Here is an 18224-nt window from a genome sequence, read left to right as displayed (position 1 = left end):
ACCCTCTCAGATCCATGAGCAAAAGTCTGTTAATGAAGCAGACTCTTCTTTCCTTGCTATATTTCTAGGTACCTTCCTGCCTGCTGCCTTTGCTGCTTGTAACCTTTTGTGTTGGGCAATCTTTCAGCTAACTCCCCTTTTCACAGCTTTGAAATCTCCCTGGAGCAGCCTGTCTACTGCAGTATCTTTATAGCAACTGTTTCTAATTGGCTGTGGCAGCTAAGAAGAGTGATTAGCCTGAAGGAGGGAGGTAGAGAAGCATAAACTCAGCATCTCATTAACACTTTTTGTGCTGCAGTTACTTATGCAAGAGCAAAAAGTGAAGCCTTTTTATGAAGACACTTGCTTTATACAGCTTTATACTAACTTTATGGTCTAACTTGATTTCTTATGCTTGGAAGAACAGCTAGCTCTAGAGATCCAGAACGATCTAAACCTGTGTGGTTATAAAGATAATATTGATGGTGACCAAAAGTGTAACAGTTGCCATTTTCAGATAGCTGAATGCCTCACTAGAAGTTTGAAAGAAAGCTCATTCAAATCTTAATATCAGCTGTGTGGCTACTGTTGCGGTTTTGATGGGGTTCAGTGCAACTGTGTGTGTATCATAGAAGCACACTTTAACTGAAAGAGATAAGGTTTTGTTAACCTACTCTAATGTTTGCATAAATATATTCTCCTAGCACTAAAATATAAACATCTAAATCCACGATGTCCTTCAATCAGATTTCTTCTGTCTCGGTTGTGCTTAGATTTTTTGGGGGATAGTGGTAAACAAAATTAGAATGGTCTTACACAGCATGTTGAATGGAATTAATTTGTTCTTTCTGGCATAGAAATGGCATGCTAGCTGCGTACTCTTGAAAGATTTTAATCTAGTGATACATATTAGCAAGGTTGTCCTGATGCTGGGGGAGGGGCTAGAAAGGAAGATAGTCAGGCCTTGTATTCTGAAGGGCCTTTAATATATTTATATGCAGCTATTTATGCATGAAAGCATTAGTAGCTGTCTACTTGAAAATAATTGTGTGTGCATAACTCTTGTAGGGAGGACCAAGACTTAAAGTATAACAGAGTTTTGATGAGGAGGAGTTTCCACTCTTCTCTTTGACCAAGTGTAGGACATTTGTCATCTGACTGAAGGAATGTTGTAGTAGAGAACTGGATGGGAGTGACCTGTGTAGGTTGCCTAGTCCATTCACCATTCTTTTCAGAGGGCTGGATCTGAGTAGCTGTGGATTTCCGTGGTTCTATTTTGAAAGTTACCAAGGGTGGAGAGCCTTCTCCCCCTCTAGGTAACCTGTTTTCACTGATGTCCAGCTCCAATAGCCCAAGAAGAGTTTCTGGCTGCTGCCTGTGTTGTCAACTGACAAGACGATCTGTAGTGACCTTCCTGGTAGCGATTTGCTGCTGGCTCGTTATTGCACAACTAAATGAATCCAGTTTCTTCGGATTAGGTACTTCAGAACATAATAGTCATCTTTGTAGCCAACCACTGGACCCTCTCCAGCTCTTTCCTTTCGACCTGAGGGCCTAATCTCCAGTCATCTCTGAGAAAAATCAAAGTAATTGTCAGCTGTACTTTTCCTCACAAACTTACTTATGCTCATTTTGGAGTCAGATGTGAAAACCTCCAGAGTAAAACAAGGAGTTTCATGAAGGTTTTCTAGGGAGTTTAGCATTGAAGAACTGCAGAACTCAGAATCTCTGTTGGAAATGGTGAATTGTGCAGGCTATAATTAAAATAGTGACTGAAGTGTTTATGACTGAAGTTTTTTCGAATAACGTTTTTTTCCATTTGTTTTGAAAATAAGCAGAAGGGAAGGTGATGTTACAGTTGGCATTACAATCTCTGTTCTGTAAAACAAGACACCTGCATGTTGGTGCTCAAAAAATCATAAACAGCTTCCTCTAGCAAACTTTACATAAAAGCTGTTGGCTATACAAATCACAGCAGGGAGATGCCTAAATGTCATCCTGCTAATAGAGAGGAATATCATTCTATGAATAAAGCACTGGTAGGTCAAAATTAAATATCTGCCTACTAAAATATACACTTCAAACTGTGGGAGTATAAATATCCCTAACTTGTTGCCAGATGCTAGCAAATGTTTAGGGTAACAATTGAAGAGATAAAAACATGCACTTGATAATTGCTGCTTAAAAATAAGCTTTAAATATATGGAGTAGTTACAAAAAGAACAGATAGTAACTTTTTACAGTTGCTTGTTTCATGCATAGTTCTGTAGTTGTAATGGAAATATTTAGCAGCATTCAATCACATAAATTGGTGTTGGCACAAAGAGTGTAATGTGTTCCTAAGGAAGTATCTGTATTTGCTGAACAGAGCATAGGGGAGAATAACCCACAGTAATTAAACTATCTCACTAGAATAAAGAGTATTCTGAGTCTCTTTTTAGTAATAAGTGGGGGTAAAAAAGGATCCAAGTTTGAAAGTCTGGCTTCAGATGTGGACAGTGTGACTTGATTACACATAGAAATGATGTGTAGGTAATGGTGGTAGAACTTTCAGAGGTGTCTTTCTCTACCTTTAGGCAGCAACAAATTGGAAGAACACATTGAATTTTGAAGTGAATTAGTTTTGTTGGGGGTAAATTATTATGAAGCAGCTTAAAAATCAGTTCTGTGTGAAAAATAGCTTCAACATTAGTTGCAGCCAATACATACTAATAAAATACTGTCTCAACCTTGATTGGTCAAGTAAATATTTTTTCCTCATTTTTATTAATGGATATTGGGGAGACAAGAGTTAAGGAATAATAGAGGGAATGGAAGCTTGCTCTCCTCGCTATTTAGCACTTAAATTCTCTTGTATGTCTAAAATAAAGCTGTAGAGTATCCTAGGAAGGAAAGCCAGATGGGTGTGGGAGGAAGTGGAGGATGGGGAAGCAAGTTGGGGAAGTCTTAAGTCAGGCAGTGCGAAAGAAGCAGCACATGGCTTAAAGGAAAAGGAATGATTTTGTTCCAAAAATCACAACAAATGGTCAAACCAAAAACTCCTGATAATTTCTAGCCACCACAGTACTTGGCATTAAACTAAGAAATTAAAATGTATGAAAAGGTGAGGCTTTAGGTTTTAGGACTGTTAGATGATTGAGAGTGTGTTGCCTCACCGTGGATATGAATCTTGGCAGTGCACCAGAATGGCACACACCCTGTAATCTCCTGTTTCCTAAATACCTCTCTAGTTTCTCAGTCCCTTTCTCTTCTGGAACTCCCTCAGTTCTTTTCCTTTGGGAAGCTTTTTTAAATGAGAGCAGTTTCAGAAACACATGCTTAATCAAAACAGGAGGAAAATTATTTATCTCAAATGTTGTTTCCTGTGCAATCAAAACTGGCCTTCTTACATATCATAACACTTGCTATAGAGTGGAACAACTGATTGTTATAAAGAATAATATGGAACTCAAAAGTTTTAGAGAAATTATTCTGGCCCTTTCTAATGTCTATTCTGTCCTCCCCAACTGCTCTATTACTTTGTTGTGATTTTCTTACGCAGATCACAAAATTGGTGAGAAGATACTCAGAATGCACAAGAAGCTGTTATTGTCTTTATAGTCTTCGAGGTGGGACTGAAGGAAACATTTATTTAGAAGCAAACTTACCTAAATGTATTTTTAAAATGACAAGATATTTTTAATATTTCTCTCCAAGCTTAGGAAACCTGTGCTTAAAATTCAAACATATTCCTGTACAAACAAGGATTTTGATACATAAAAAGTTACTTCGGCTTCTGAAATCCTTATCCTGTTTCTTCTTGTGTAAGTTATTTGTACTCAAACCAAATTGAGTATTATGTATAGCTGCTACTGGAGTTCTTATAGAAGAAAAAAAAGTAGTTCCCAATTAGACAATTCCTAGCCTAGCAGCTAGGAGAATGTGCATAATGGTTAGAGCTGAAAGTGTTGTTACCTGCAACCTTTTTTTCCCGAGATCAAGATGAACAAATTCTGTGAATGGGACATGACCTGGTCCTGGGTCTTTGACTCTCTTTTATAGACGTCTACTTGGAAGTAAGTATTGCAGTAGCAAGGGAAAATAATGTCTGTCCAGGGAGTACATAAGACAGGTAGCCTGCTTTAGGGAGGGAGGAAGCAAAATGTAGGGCCATGCTGCTTAGCAGGGCCTTAACTTCAAAATCACAGTTCAAAACTTTTCCAGGAGTGTTAGCAATATTTTGGAGCTCTCGACCTTGGTAAAATTCCTGTTGAGGAGGAGGGCTTGCTCTGAAAATATCATTTATTTTTCTCAGATAGGGGTTGAATAGGGGACACTGACATAGGGAAGTGGCCTTTGTACTATGAAATAATTACAGCCATTGTGTTTACTGCTTTTAATAAATGAACTTTCCAACAAGCAGCCTATTCTCTTGTTATTTGACTGAGCCTAAATATCTTCAGCACTACACAATTGTAAATTGGCAAGAATACCAAACATTTTTTGGTTTGATATGAGAACATTTCCTGTAAAACATGTTTGTCTTCCAATTTAAGATCTTTCTACTTATGGTGGTAATCTGCTGAGATCTGTGGAATGTGCTTGTCTTTTGAAACTTTCAGACAATAAAACTACTATTAGCGAGGAATAAAGTGAAATAAAAGGAATAAAGTGTGCCTTTAATACTTGTTGGTGAATATATGAGTGGAATTTGTCTGAAGTGTAAAAATGAAGACAGTAGCTAAAATTTTTAATATCAGAAATAGAATTCCTGAACCTGTATTATAATCTACAGGTGGACTGTTTCACCCATGCAGTACTTGGTACTGTAAATTATGTCTGTAATGTGGAACACCTGGCAGCATTTTTCAGCTGCTAGGTTCAAAAGCATGGCTATGGCCTGATACTTTTGGGGAACCAGATCTTGAATGCTTAGCATCTCCTCCCCACAGTTTTACTCTTCTTTATACAACATGTAATACTTTTTCTCAGATGTGGCAAGTAAATGACAGATTTCAGCTGCTGCTTTTAAAAATAGGTTTTACTGTATTTCTTTTGTGTTGTTTGGCAGTACAATGGAATTTTTTAGTGTCATGTAGTTTATCCTCAGGCCTTAAGAGTAGATCAGCATAGTCAAAAGCTTTCATGCTTCACTCCCATAAATAAAGATGAGGAGCAGATCTGTTAATATCAGTTACCACAGTGGAAAGTTACGTAGAAAAATGGAAGTCAAAATGTGCATGTACCACACAAATTTCCATTTTGTTTCATTGTGAATGATAGGCAAATGTAGTTTGTTAGAGGCCAAGTGTTGTGGTGTAACTGGCTTCCTTGGCCTTGATTTGCATGTTGAAATCACAAGCTTTAATAAAACATGCAGGGCTTCCAGTTACTTCATGGTACTTATTAGAAGTTTTACAAAGTCCTGGAAATGAGTTTTTAAGTGTTGATTTGAGAAGTCATGCTAGACTATTTTGCAGTTTCCTTTTTACTGATTGAGTTTTGCCACACACCCCAACCCCACCCCTTCTGCCCTGAAGGCCCTGCTCTGTGTTTTGCAGTTTCATTGCAGAACTGGAAGCGGAGGAAAAAGGTTAAAGCAGCTGTGCTTCTGAGACCCAATAGGAATTATTTTGTTCAGCAGTGTTTGTGAAAAACTCTTTTCAACTCAAGTTAGTTTACAGTTACTAATAGTTTTATAAATAGTGAGGAATGTTTCCAGGAAAAGCCAAAATAAATAAAAATATATGAAATGATGGGACCTTTGTCATATGTTGCATGCAAACTAATAAAAGAACAGTAGCTTTCTCCATGCGGAACTGAAGTGAGCTGCCAAGGTGTTTTTCCTGTGGCACAATGCATGCAGGAGTAATATTCCTTCAGCTGTGTGTTGTGCAAGTAAATATTACTTTTATGTCTATGACAATAGAAAACTTTCCTTTAGGGACAGAAAGCAAATTTCATAGATGCACAGATGTTTTTCAAAAATAATATCTAAAACTGCTAAATAGTGAACAAGTTGTGTCAGCTTGTTGCTAGATAGAAAGAGTCCTGGAGAGCTGAAGGGAAAGAATAAAAGGGAGAGGAAAAATTTTCGGTGGTAATAATGTTGAACCAATCGTATGCTTTGGACCCCAGTTAAAAACTGACACAAGAAATTTCTGTATCTGAACATGTAGAATAGAATTTTCTGCTTTATAACCTCCTTTTCATTAAATATTTTCACATCCTGAAATTGAGAGAGTAATGGTGCTAATCTCTGCTTGAGGGTTTTTTTCTTCTTCCTGGATTTGATTCTTCTAGACATTTCTCTTTTTTTTGCTCAAGTCTTTTGTATTTATTAGTGAATATCCACATTTAAAGAGACAAAACCTAGCACAGCTTGACCATGTTTGAAGTCTAGTATGTAATCCTATACCCTGTGCTACACTCTAAATTCTAGTAATTGTGGGGTTCTGTCAAAACAAACAGTTTATATGGAAAACCAGTTGCTTGTGTGATACTGGTCCCAAGACTGTTATAAAGACTCAGGCACGACTCTTCCTTGTGCCCCAAGTTAACCTCTGCTGTTTTGAGAATGCATATCTACTGAATTTCCCTTCCCAGGGAAGGGCTGGTGACTCAGCCTGGTTAAACTTGATTAATGCAGCAGATTGTCAGACAGTGTTGGAGCTCGCTGTAAACCTGCAGGTGTCTAGAAGAGTGGATTTCTGCTGTGAATGAAATGCAGTTATCTGGGACAGAGCCTTTAAGGACTAGGCCAAAATCTGTGTCTTGCTACCCTCAGAAAGTTTGACTGATGTTTCAGTTCTCAAGATCAACTGGGGGCTGGTATGTTTAATTAGCTCTAGATCCCACACACATGGCAAAAGGACCTACCCTAAAAACTCACTTTGTACTGTAATCAGAGATTGTTGGAGAATCTTTGGCCTACTATTCAGCTGACAACAAACTACAGGTGACTAACAAGAAGAAAACATTTCCCACTGTGAAATACTTCCAAGTAACTTGGGGGAAAACTTGTTACCAAACAGTTTGCTTTTAATTTAGATTTCTTCAGTGCCTTTCTTAATCCAACTTAATGAGGTGTAGGATTGACATAGGTCATGGAAGGCTTCAAAGAGCAATTTTGAAGGTTGAGTTGTGGGTAGCACAGACTCATGAGCCTGGTGCCTGTATGGAGTGAATTGGTAGAAAATACAATAATTTAGTTAGATACCAATTTTTTGTTAAATGTGATGCTTTCCTTTAAAAAAGCTCTGTTATTTTTTTCCCTAAAGTCACACTTCAAAAACCTCTTCTTGGTCCAACTGACAACTTTGTAAAAGAAGTATCTGTCAAATGCTGTTGAATACTGATACCAGATTTTAGTTCAGGAAGTCTCTGAGCTGTTGAAAAATATCCCGGTGGAATTTCATTATAGGCTTTCTCTGGTTGCACTCTGTTTCCTAAGCATAAATTGCTGGCCACTGTCAGGAACAGAGTGCTAGGTTACACCTTTTGAACTAAGTGTGGCCATTCTCATGCTACATTGATAAGTACTCTTTCTTTAAAAAAAAAGATTCTTTGTCTAAACACCAATTACAAATGAGATTTTGCTGTATTGTGCTCACCACCTGTGTGGTGTGCTTTCTTTTTTTCTGTTATTGCTTCTATATGCAGGTGGGCAGGCACAGGACAGGAGCTCCAAGTCCTTGCTTGTCTGATACAGGGAATCATGTTTAGGGATACCTGTTGCACTCCGACCTTTCTGGCAAAAGCTTAGTCCACCCTTGTCAGTCACTCTTGATATACCTACTGTGATTACAGTAATGGTCTCTTGGCAAATATGAGTATGTTTAACTATGTAAATCAATCCTCACAAATAAAATATGGAAATAAACCATCAGAAGACTGCTTTTTAACTTCTGCTCTGGATAGTTGATGCTGTCATATTTAAAGGCGATACATTTTATATCTATAAATAACAGTAAAAAATATTTCTTTCCTAGGTGTGCCTTGCAATAGCTCATTATTCTCAGCCAACAGATCTTCAGCTTCTCTTTGCATTTGAGTATGTTGGGGAAATATATCATAATCCAGGTAAGTGTGAAAGTATTGTGATTATTATTTTTTCCTGTTTCATAATATGTAACGTTCATGAGACTTCTGTCTAGAAGCAGTGGCAAAAAGCATTTGAGGCTATCTCCAGGGGTTATAAAATTGGCTTGTCCTGCACCCAACCTTTTACTTTTGGTTGTAAGTCTTTCATTGTGATAGACATTAACAACCAAAATCAAAAGAAATGTCTTTCCTATGTGAAACAAAACAAAGCTACCTATGTCAGCATGAATACTCATATTTTTCAGTTCACGCTTCAGTCCTCCTATTGTATGTCTATATTGGTACTCTAGGTACCTAGCTAATCTCCCATCAGGCAGGCTTGTTCACCTGCCCTTCTTTTGGGAATAAGTTTCTCTTCTGGTGGTATTGCAGGAGGATTTGTGCAACTTGGGACTCCATACCTTCTTTCCTAGAGGCTTACTAGGCAGTTCTTACCACTCAAAACCTCCACCACCCCTGCTGAGTTGGAGCACACCCTCTCTGCTCAAGGCCAATCTCCAACTGAACCTTGTCAGTTAGGTAAGCCTGAAAAAGATGCCTTTGGAACTTGATTTCTAGTGTAATGCTGTGCGGTCACTGCTTAGTGTTCCCCAGCCAATACACAGCTGAAAACCATCAGTTTTAGTGTAACAAGCCTCCAAATAGAGAAAGTGCCATTGATACAGTTCTGAGGTACTGAAACATTTATTCAGCAGCTGGCATTAGAAACCACTGATCTGCTTGTTACAAAATTTGAATGTTGTGGATTTATGAACTCAGGCCTTCAAATTTGCACAGAAACGCATGTTTTTCATGCAGGTGCTTTACACAGCTGCCCTGTGCCTGCCCAACAATGAGTGTGCATGTGATTATGTTGCACAATTAATTACGCGTATAATTTCTTACCTGATAGAACTTGGGCAGTTATTAAAGTCCATGTACTTCAGTGTTACAAAGTACTAAGGAAGAAGCCAATTTGCAGATAAAATTACAATTAAACGTTCAAGTGAAGTGAGAACAAAATTTTAGTCTGTCAGAAAGTTGCCTTTTCCCTGTCCTTAAAATATTGTTTGCTGTATGGAAAAATATCTAGTGGAAGAATTACATAAGGTGGGTAAAAAATGTTGTTCTCTCGAGCACAAGACTAGAATGGCATAAGATAGTTGTTTGATGTGCTGCAGTTGCTGGAGAAAAGAGTTTTAAATACTTTCGGTGTGGGTTGGGGTTTTTTTTGTTCTTGTGAACCCTGTGGTTTGTAGCGTAGCTCTCTGGCTTTGCTCTTACAATTCCAGCACTGTGTTTTACAGCTCTCTATCCCTGCCAGTCCCAGTAAAGCAAAAGTTGAAACACCGTCTTTGTGCTTCTTGAGGAACATAAAGAGCCTGCATGTCCCTGGTGTATATATGTACATCATTTTTCCCAGGCTGTATTTGATAATTATATAACCTGCCATTGAACAGTACAATTCCAACATTTTTGTTAATCATCCTATTTTCTGTATACAGTCTTTGAACAGCTACTTTAATCTTATTTTAGTCTGGTTTTCTTCTGAAGAACATACGTAGTCTGAGTACTAGTGTAAGAATGAAGTTGATAGCTACAGAAAGTAGAAACCACACAGTCACTGAGATGACAGTAGAGCCATAACACTGAATCTGCTTTGGTTGTGGGGAACAGTGACCATGAAGTTAAGTTCTCTATTCATAGAGGTGGTAGGAGGCAAGGCAGAAAAACTGACACTTTGGACTTTTGAAAGGCAGACTTCGATCTGCTTAGGAGGTTACTTGTTAGGGTCCCTTGGATCAGTTTTGAAGGGTATAGGAGTCCAGGAAAGCTGGGCAATTTTTAAGAAGGAAATCTTAAAGGCCCAGGAACAGGCCATCCCCACATGCTGTAAGACAAGCCAGAGGCAAAGAAGACTGGCCTGGCTCAATAGGGTGATTTTTGGCTTAATATCAGGGCAAAAAAAGTGAGTTTACGGCCTCTGGACCAAGAGCCAGACTCCTCACAATGAGTACAGGAACGTTGTTAGCTTATGTAGGAAGATAATTAGAAGGACAAAAGTCCAACTAGAAATGAAACTGGCTTTAGAGGTAAAGGGTAATAAGAAAAGTTTCTATAAATACTTTGACAGTAAAGACCAGGGAGAGCCTCCATCCCCTATTAGATCCAGAAGGAAATTTGGTATTAAAAGACGAAGATAAGGCTGAGGTGCTTAATGCCTTCTTTGCCTCAGTCTTTAGTAACAGCAGCATTTCCACTGGGGAAAGTCAGCCCCCCAAGCCAAGACACATTTCCACTGGGGAAAGTCAGCCCCCCAAGCCAAGACACAGGGGCAAGGAGCAAAATGTCCCACCTACAATTCAGGAGACTTGCTGCTCCACACTGATGTACACGAATCTATGGGGCCTGATGGGGTACATCGTAGAGTCCTGAGAGAACTGGCAGGGCTGCTTGCCAAGCTATTGTCCATCATTTATCAGCAGTCCTGGCTGACTGAGGAGGTCCCATCTGATTGGAAGTCAGCCAGTATAACACCCAGATATCAGAATGGACAGAAGGATGACCTGGGAAATTACAGACCTGTCAGTTTGACTTTAGTGCCCGGTAAGCTCATGAAGCAGATCATCCTAAGTTCTGTTATGCAGCACATGCAGGACAACCAGGTGATCAGGCCCGGTCAGCATGGGCAGGTCCTGTTTGACAAACCTTATCTCCTTCTATGACAGGCTGATGCTCTTATTGGATGAAGGAAAGGCTGTGGATGTTGCCTATCTTGACTTTAGTAGGCATTTGACACTGCTTTCCACAGCGTTCTCTTAGGGAAATTGGCTATTCTTGGCTTGGATGGGCAAACGCTTTCCTGGGTGAAAAGCTGGTTAGATGGCCAGGTTCAATGAGTTGAGGTCAATAGAGTTAAATCCAGTTGCAGCCGGTCACAAGTGGTGTCCCCCAGGACTCAGTGGGCCCACTCCTGTTTAACATCTGCATGAGGGGGTAGAGTGCACCCTTAGTAAGTTTGCAGATGACACCAAGCTGGGTGGAAGTGTTGATCTGCCTGAGAGTAGGGAAGCTTTACGGAGAGATGATAGGCTGGATGGCTGGGCCAAGGTCAGTGCCATGAGTTTCAAGGAGGCCAAGGGCTGAGTCCTGCACTTGGGCCACAACAACCCCCAGCAGCGCTACAGGCTTGGGGAGGAGTGCTTGGAGAGCTGCCAGGCAGCGAGGGACCTGGGAGTGTTGGTTGACAGCAACTTGAGCCAGCAGTGTGCACAGGTGGCCAAGGCCAATGGCATCCTGGCCTGTATCAGGAACAGTGTTGTAAGCAGGAGGACAGAGGTGACCATTCCCCTGTACTCCACTTTGCTAAGACCACACCTCGAATACGGTGTCTGGTTTTGGGCCCCTCTCTACGAGGACTTTGAGGTGCTGGAGAGGATCCAGAGGCAGGCTACCAAGCTAGTAAAGGATTTGGAGCATGTCTCGTGTGAGGAATGGCTGAGGAATCTGCAGTTGTTTAGCCTGGAGACAGCTGATGAGAGACCTTATCGCTGTCTGCAACTACCTGAAAGGAAGTTGTAGAGAGCTGGGGATTGTTCTGTTCTCCCTAGTAACAAACAACAGGAAATGGCCTCAAGTAGCACCAGGGGAGGTTGAAGCTGGACATGAGGTGGAATTTCTTTACTGAAAGGGTTGTTAGACATTGGAACAGGCTGCCCAGGGAAGTAGTGAAGTCACCATCCCTGGAATTGTTTAAGAAACAGGTGAATGTTGTACTTCGTTAAACGGTTGGGTGGTTGATAGGGCTGGGACAAATGCTGGACTTGATGATCTTAAAGGTCTCTTCCAACCAAAACGGTTCTATGATTCTGTGGTTGGACATACACTTACATGTTTACAGGCTCTTGCTAAAGCTAGCTGCTTTCATAGGGAAGGGAACAGTGTTGAGTTTCACTTTATTTCACTTTCATCTAAAAATTTACTTCCATGTGTCAAGAAACAAAACAGTCTGCTTTGACACAGCTGACTGCCTCCTTGGCACCTAAAGGATGACCAGCAAAGGCGGTCTTTCTGTATTAGTAACAGAGTTTGTAACGTCCTTGGTCCCTTGCCACAAAATGGTAGGCCATCTTTTTCTGTGGATATAAATTTGTATTTTTTTTAAACTTGGCCTTCAATTTATTTGATTTGCTGTTAATACAGCAGGGTTCATCTCAATAAAACACCGCTAACATTGGAGTGTTGAAGACAGGAATTCTGTGACTGAAAATAACAGTCATTCCTGACTGTCAGCATGTCTTACTTTCTACCAGACAGCATAACATCCCATTTTATGTGACTTCTCTGTTGAAACTGCAGGAAAAAAATGTACATCTACATCTATCACCAAGCTGTCCTTAAATCATGGATCTGCTGTAACACAAAAATAGGTGCTATGAGTTGTGAAACCAATGGCTCATTCTTGTCATTAAGAAGGTTTTTTTCTCTCTTTTTATAAAATGTGCATTGATGAATTTTCTTTCCCTAGCAAAGAAGGTGAATGGAATAGACCCAGGAGGTGGTGGTGGTGGCATCGGCAGTGCCAGTGGTCAGCAGACACCTTTGTTTGAAACTTACTCTGATTGGGATAGAGAAATCAAAAGGACAGGTGCATCAGAGTGGAGAGTTTGTTCAATCAATGAAGGTTATATGATATCTACTTGGTAAGTTTCTCTTATAACGCAAGTAGAAGAAAAGAAGGCAATTATACTGTCTTTCCCTGTCTCCTCTACCAAAGCCTCCGTCCTGCCTATCTGTGCACCTCGGAAATATGCCACTCTCTGGAGAGGCTCTCCATTGGAAGATCCTGCAAGTGTTGTCTTAAAAGGAAATGTCATACTTTGGCATCTGTTGCTTTCATGCTCTTGTGCTTCCCCCTGAAACATTTCTAAACAAATGCAACTGAGCTGTACCAGGGATATGTAAGATGGTGCAGACATGAGACAAGGAGTTAGCATTATGGTATTAAGGGCTGGTGCATTATGATTTAACAGAGTTGGAAAGATAGCATTGCAGCAAGAGTAAAGCTGGTAAAATGTGTAGGGAGAAGTAACCTTTTATATCATGTTTTTTTCTCCAAGCCTTCCAGAATATTTTGTGGTTCCATCTTCCTTAGCAGATCAAGACCTTAAGCTATACTCCTACTCTTTTATTGGGAGACGAATGCCAGTAAGTATAGTCCTTATTCTGTTACTGTTCTTGATTATTGGGCAATATTAAAGAAATGTGTGCCAATTAACAGAGTTTTGTGTGTAGCATTAGAAAACATCTTCTATGGAATAACAGTAACCTGCATGATTTTGTTGTGTCTTTTGTGGTTTTTTTCCCCGTATTAGTTATGGTCCTGGAATCACCCTAATGGGAGTGCCCTTGTAAGAATGGCCAACATTAAAGACGTGCTGCAACAAAGAAGGATTGATCAAAGGTAAATTATGAGTTATAGTGTCCTTAAATCGGACATGTAGGATAACACTTGCAACACAGAGCAGTGGCTGTTGTGGAGAAGATACTTGCTTCATAACGTTGCAGTGCAGTAGCTTTGGTGAAACTGTTCTCTGAATATAGTTCTGGCACAATTTCTATTCAAAGTCTACTTCAGTTTCAAGTACTAAATTTCCAGATTTTAAGAGATGTTTATTTTTTAGGCAGCTATTAATTCAGGTGACAGAATTTACTGATAAAAGGATCAGTCTTAATCTTTCCTATTGCTGTTACACTAATGCAGCTTATGTTGGTGGAGAATTCTGTACCTGCTTCAGCCAGACACAGTAGAACTTATTTGTGGCATTGGGAGATACAGATCTATAGATTTAGTGCCACCGTACACACGGTGTTTCTGTCAAATGTTTGTCATTCACTGTCCTTGATAAAAGATGAAGGCATTTAGAGCCTTGCATAAGTAGTATACTAGCTTGGAATTTTTTGTTCTTTGATTTGAGAGGTGACTTTTTGTAGTAGTACAAACACATGCATTGTGAGTTAGACTGGAGCTCTGAGTTTTATTTAAAACTCTATGAGATTTCCTGGCTTTATGAACTTCGTATATGTTCTGTTTGTTTAGCCTAGATAAGTCAATAAAAATGGTGAAAAGTTAAAATGAGTAGAGCTATTTAACCATAAGTCAGCCTCAGATTTTATTTTCCCAGACATGTTGTTTTAATGATCCAGCGTTTCCAGTTTTTTGGTTTGTAAGGAGCAGATAACAGAAGTATTTGAGTCAACAGCTTTGTGGCAGGAGCAGCATATCTCCTGAATATGAACCAAAGAACTTTTTTGTCAGAATAAGGTGCATGCTTTATGTGGTTTTAATTGTTTGCAATTAAAGTCTGTGGCATATTTCTTCAAAGACTGTTTCTTTCTTCCTCAGTAATAAAATAACTGCTTCTTTTTCTTAGGATTTGTAATGCAATAACTCGAAGCCATCCCCTGAGAAGTGATGTTTACAAATCTGATCTGGACAAGTGTCTCCCCAACATCCAGGAAATCCAGGCTGCACATATCAAACTCAAGCAGCTGTGTGTTAATGGTATGCTGGACTGACCTTCTTCCATGGTGGTTATTTTCTTGAAATATAACAGATCTGGCTAACAGGAATAGTTATTGGAAGTTACTCTGCAATGTAATTACTTTTCTTGTTGCAGAGCCTTTTGAAGAAACAGAAGAAAAGTGGCTGTCTTCACTGGAAAATACTCGCTGGTTAGAGTATATTAGGTTTGTACCATTAATAAAATGATGGTTAATGAGATATGAAGAAAAGTGTGCCCAGTGTAAATAAGCAGTGAATTAGTTGAAGGATTCTGTTGTTATATATGAGTTAGGTAAATATAGATGTCCCAAATATTTTTTTTTCTAGAGCAAACTTGTTATTAACTGTTGTATCACTTTCTTTTCCTGTCCTAGATCATTTCTTAAGCATTCTGCTGAGATTGTGTATATGATGGAGTGTAAGCATGTTTCCGTGGTTCTGCAAGGTAAACCAACCACATCATAGTGTGCTGTACTTAGCTTTGGTATGATAATGGAGGTAAACACACTGAGACAGTAATAGAATCATAGAATGGTAGGGGTTGGAAGGGACCTTTAGAGATCATCTAGTCCAATCCCCCTGCAGAAGCAGGTTCACCTAGATCAGGTCACATAGGAACATGTCCAGGCGGGTCTTGAAGACCTCCAAGGAAGGAGACTCCACAGCCCCTCTGGGCAGCCTGTGCCAGGGCTCCATCACCTGAACAGTGAAATAGTTTTTTCTTATATTTAAATGGAACTTTTTGTGTTCCAGCTTCATCCCATTACTCCTTGTCCTGTTGCTAGATAGTATAGAAAAAAGGGATGTCCCAACTTCCTGACATCCACCATTTAGATATTTGTAAATGTTAGTAAGATCCCCCCTCAGTCTCCTCTTTTCTAGATTAAATAACCCCAGTTCCCTGATCATCTTGGTGGCCCTGTGCTGGCCTCTCTCCAGAAGTTCCTCTCCTCTCTGTCCTTCTTGAGCTGAGGAGCCCAGAACTGGAAACACTACTCCAGATAACTGTAGTTGTTATGGATAAACTTCTGAATATGTTAGGCATTGGAGGAACTAGAAAGGAAAGTAATTTTGTTGCGTTTGTGAGCTGCAGCATAGTCCATAGCATCAAAGGAATACTACACTTTGAGTCTTGGTGGGTTTTATTCTCATATTGATACAACAGAATCAAAAATTTTGTACTGTGTTAATTGTTCTATATACAGCAATATTTCCCTAACAGTGGCTGCTGTTGTGTAAGTGCCAACAGGTATTCCAGAAAAAAAAAAAAAGACACTGAAAAATGTGTTTCTATCTAGAGATCAGAAATGTTGTGTTTTCTGTCACTTCTACACGGCCTGCTGAGCTGGGATATGCCACTCTCCCCAGATACCAGCCTTCCAAAAACTGCTTCAGGGTGGAAAATATGTCAAAAATTTCCACCCTCTGGTTTACATACCAGGCATTAGGGTGGGTATTTTGTTCTTGAGGAATGCATTGTTTTGCTGTGTACTGCAGGAGCATTTTCTATAGTATGAATTTCAGTTTTAAAAAAAAAACCTTTTTTTCTTCTAGTCTTTTTCTTTTGAAACTGTGAGAATAATTACAGCAGCAAAATGCATGTTGTAAAAGAAATTCAAACAAAAACACTAGACCTAGTTGCGTCTTTTTGCTCTCTGAGATCAAATTTTATCTATCTATGCCTGTATACTGTATATGTTTCATACATTCTGTATATTCTTCACAGAGGAAGAGGGACGGGACCTGAGCTGTCTTGCTGCCTCTCTCATCCAAGTCATGCTGGATCCCTATTTTCGAACAATTGTTGGATTTCAAAGCCTAATACAGAAGGAATGGGTCATGGCAGGATACCAATTTTTAGATAGGTGTAACCACTTGAAGAGATCTGACAAAGAGGTAAAAATGAATCATATGTCATAAGAGCATCTGGGTAACATCAGCATGAACATTTATTCACATGGAAATCTGAAAGTAAAAATGTTTTTAAAAACTTTCAAGTGTAATGAAAATAACATCAGGGAAAATAAATCCTTGGCCAGGAGAGAGATTTTCTGCAGCCATGTGAGACTCGGAAGTACCACCTACAATCAAATGTTGCTGGGTTTTTATGTTGCTTCAGTGTTACTCATGAAGAGGTCCCACTGTTACAAATGCTAACACGGCCGCATTTTAAATTGATATACAAGGGGTTGGGAGTGGGTTTGGAGGAGGTTCCTTGTTTTGTTTGTTTTACTGAGGGAGTAATTTGTCACCCTCATCTTTTTGCAAGTAAAGTCCTATTGAAATGCAGTGCTTTTCAAAGCAGTGAGCTGATAAGAGAACCACTGCAGTTTTATGAACTGATACACAGCTGCCACACAGACTAATAGAGGATAGCACAGTGCTTGATTTCCGCTAGTTCCACCTAATCTTATTTGGCCCCTTCATTGCAAAGAAAAGACTTGTAATTGCAGTTGGAAAACTAGAAGACCCTGGGTTGGCAGTGTAGTGAGAAGTTAAGGTGACTGAATCATAAGCTTTCCAGTCATTTCAAACAAGAAGGAAGTATAGGCATTGTGAAAATAAGGCCAGGTAGTAAGGGAGGCTCGTACCAGTGCTGGTGTGGTACATTGGAAATTAAGAGGGACATACAGGAGGCAGAAAGTGCTTCTGCAGCCACATGAGTATGAAGAGAGCCCAGGAAAGAGTTGACTGGCTTCTTACAGAGAAGGGAAAGCTGAGAAAGCCAGTTGACACAGTTGCTCGTGAAGGTGGCTAAACAGGAGTACAGACTATGACAATTGCATAAAAATCGTAACAAATACAGTACTCCAAATAGTCTACCCTGTGGAGGAATCTATAGCTACATACCCTAATGGAGTGCTAACGCTACAGAAATTGGTGTAACTTGGGAAAAGCTTCTGTTAAATCTAATAATTCTCTGTTTCTTTTCCTAGTCTCCTTTGTTCTTGATGTTTCTTGACTGTGTTTGGCAGCTGCTAGAACAGTACCCAGCAGCCTTCGAGTTCTCTGAGATGTACTTGACCATCCTGCATGACAGTGCACGTATCTCACTGTTTGGCACTTTCCTTTTCAATTGCCCTCATCAGCGGGTGAAGGAAAGCACCGTGAGTATGAAGTGTTTCAGCTGCTTTTCAGTTAGATTTCAGCATGTCCTTCTGGAAATAACATCAGCTCAACTCAATGGTATTACTTTGTAGTTTTCAAAATGTCACACTCTCTTTGGGGCAAAATACTCAGGTCCCCAAATGAGTGTGATCAGAATGTCCTTTCAGGTGATCTTTGCATAGACAGTAACTATTCAAGAAGAAAGTCTATTGAATTTCTTTTATATTTTTTTCTAGAAAAGCATTGTTGTTGTACATCATTATTTGTATTCCTCTAGGAAACAGATTCCTATCTGGAACTGATAAAACAGAATGACAGCAATAAGTAGAATTTCACACTTCAGGCAAACTTTGAAATCTCTTGACATAATTGTTTACATAGTTGAAAAAGTTGGAAAAGACTATGTAAAGTTCAAGTGGTAATGCACAATGAAGGTATTTAGGAAACTAAACACTGAAATCTGGTTTTGAAAACTGGAGCTTATCAGAGCTGTGTGTAGAAAACATTTGAT

At 39.5% G+C, this 18224-nt stretch overlaps 1 protein-coding gene across 1 annotated transcript in view; it reads left to right on the top strand.

Annotated features, from left to right (window-relative positions):
- Positions 1 to 18224, top strand: part of MTMR10 (myotubularin related protein 10) — a 44948-nt gene that overhangs the window by 21030 nt on the left and 5694 nt on the right. Inside the window, exons 6-14 of the mRNA XM_062000504.1 lie at positions 7950 to 8040; positions 12569 to 12743; positions 13161 to 13248; positions 13416 to 13504; positions 14475 to 14605; positions 14721 to 14790; positions 14980 to 15050; positions 16332 to 16501; positions 17542 to 17712. Of these exons, the coding sequence (XP_061856488.1) occupies positions 7950 to 8040; positions 12569 to 12743; positions 13161 to 13248; positions 13416 to 13504; positions 14475 to 14605; positions 14721 to 14790; positions 14980 to 15050; positions 16332 to 16501; positions 17542 to 17712 (1056 nt within the window). The remainder of the gene's footprint in view (positions 1 to 7949; positions 8041 to 12568; positions 12744 to 13160; positions 13249 to 13415; positions 13505 to 14474; positions 14606 to 14720; positions 14791 to 14979; positions 15051 to 16331; positions 16502 to 17541; positions 17713 to 18224) is intronic.

Source organism: Colius striatus, chromosome 7 (assembly GCF_028858725.1).
Source record: "Colius striatus isolate bColStr4 chromosome 7, bColStr4.1.hap1, whole genome shotgun sequence".
NCBI lineage: Eukaryota > Metazoa > Chordata > Aves > Coliiformes > Coliidae > Colius > Colius striatus.
Note: the sequence above shows the minus strand (reverse complement) of the source record. Positions and strands in the feature narration are given on the sequence as shown.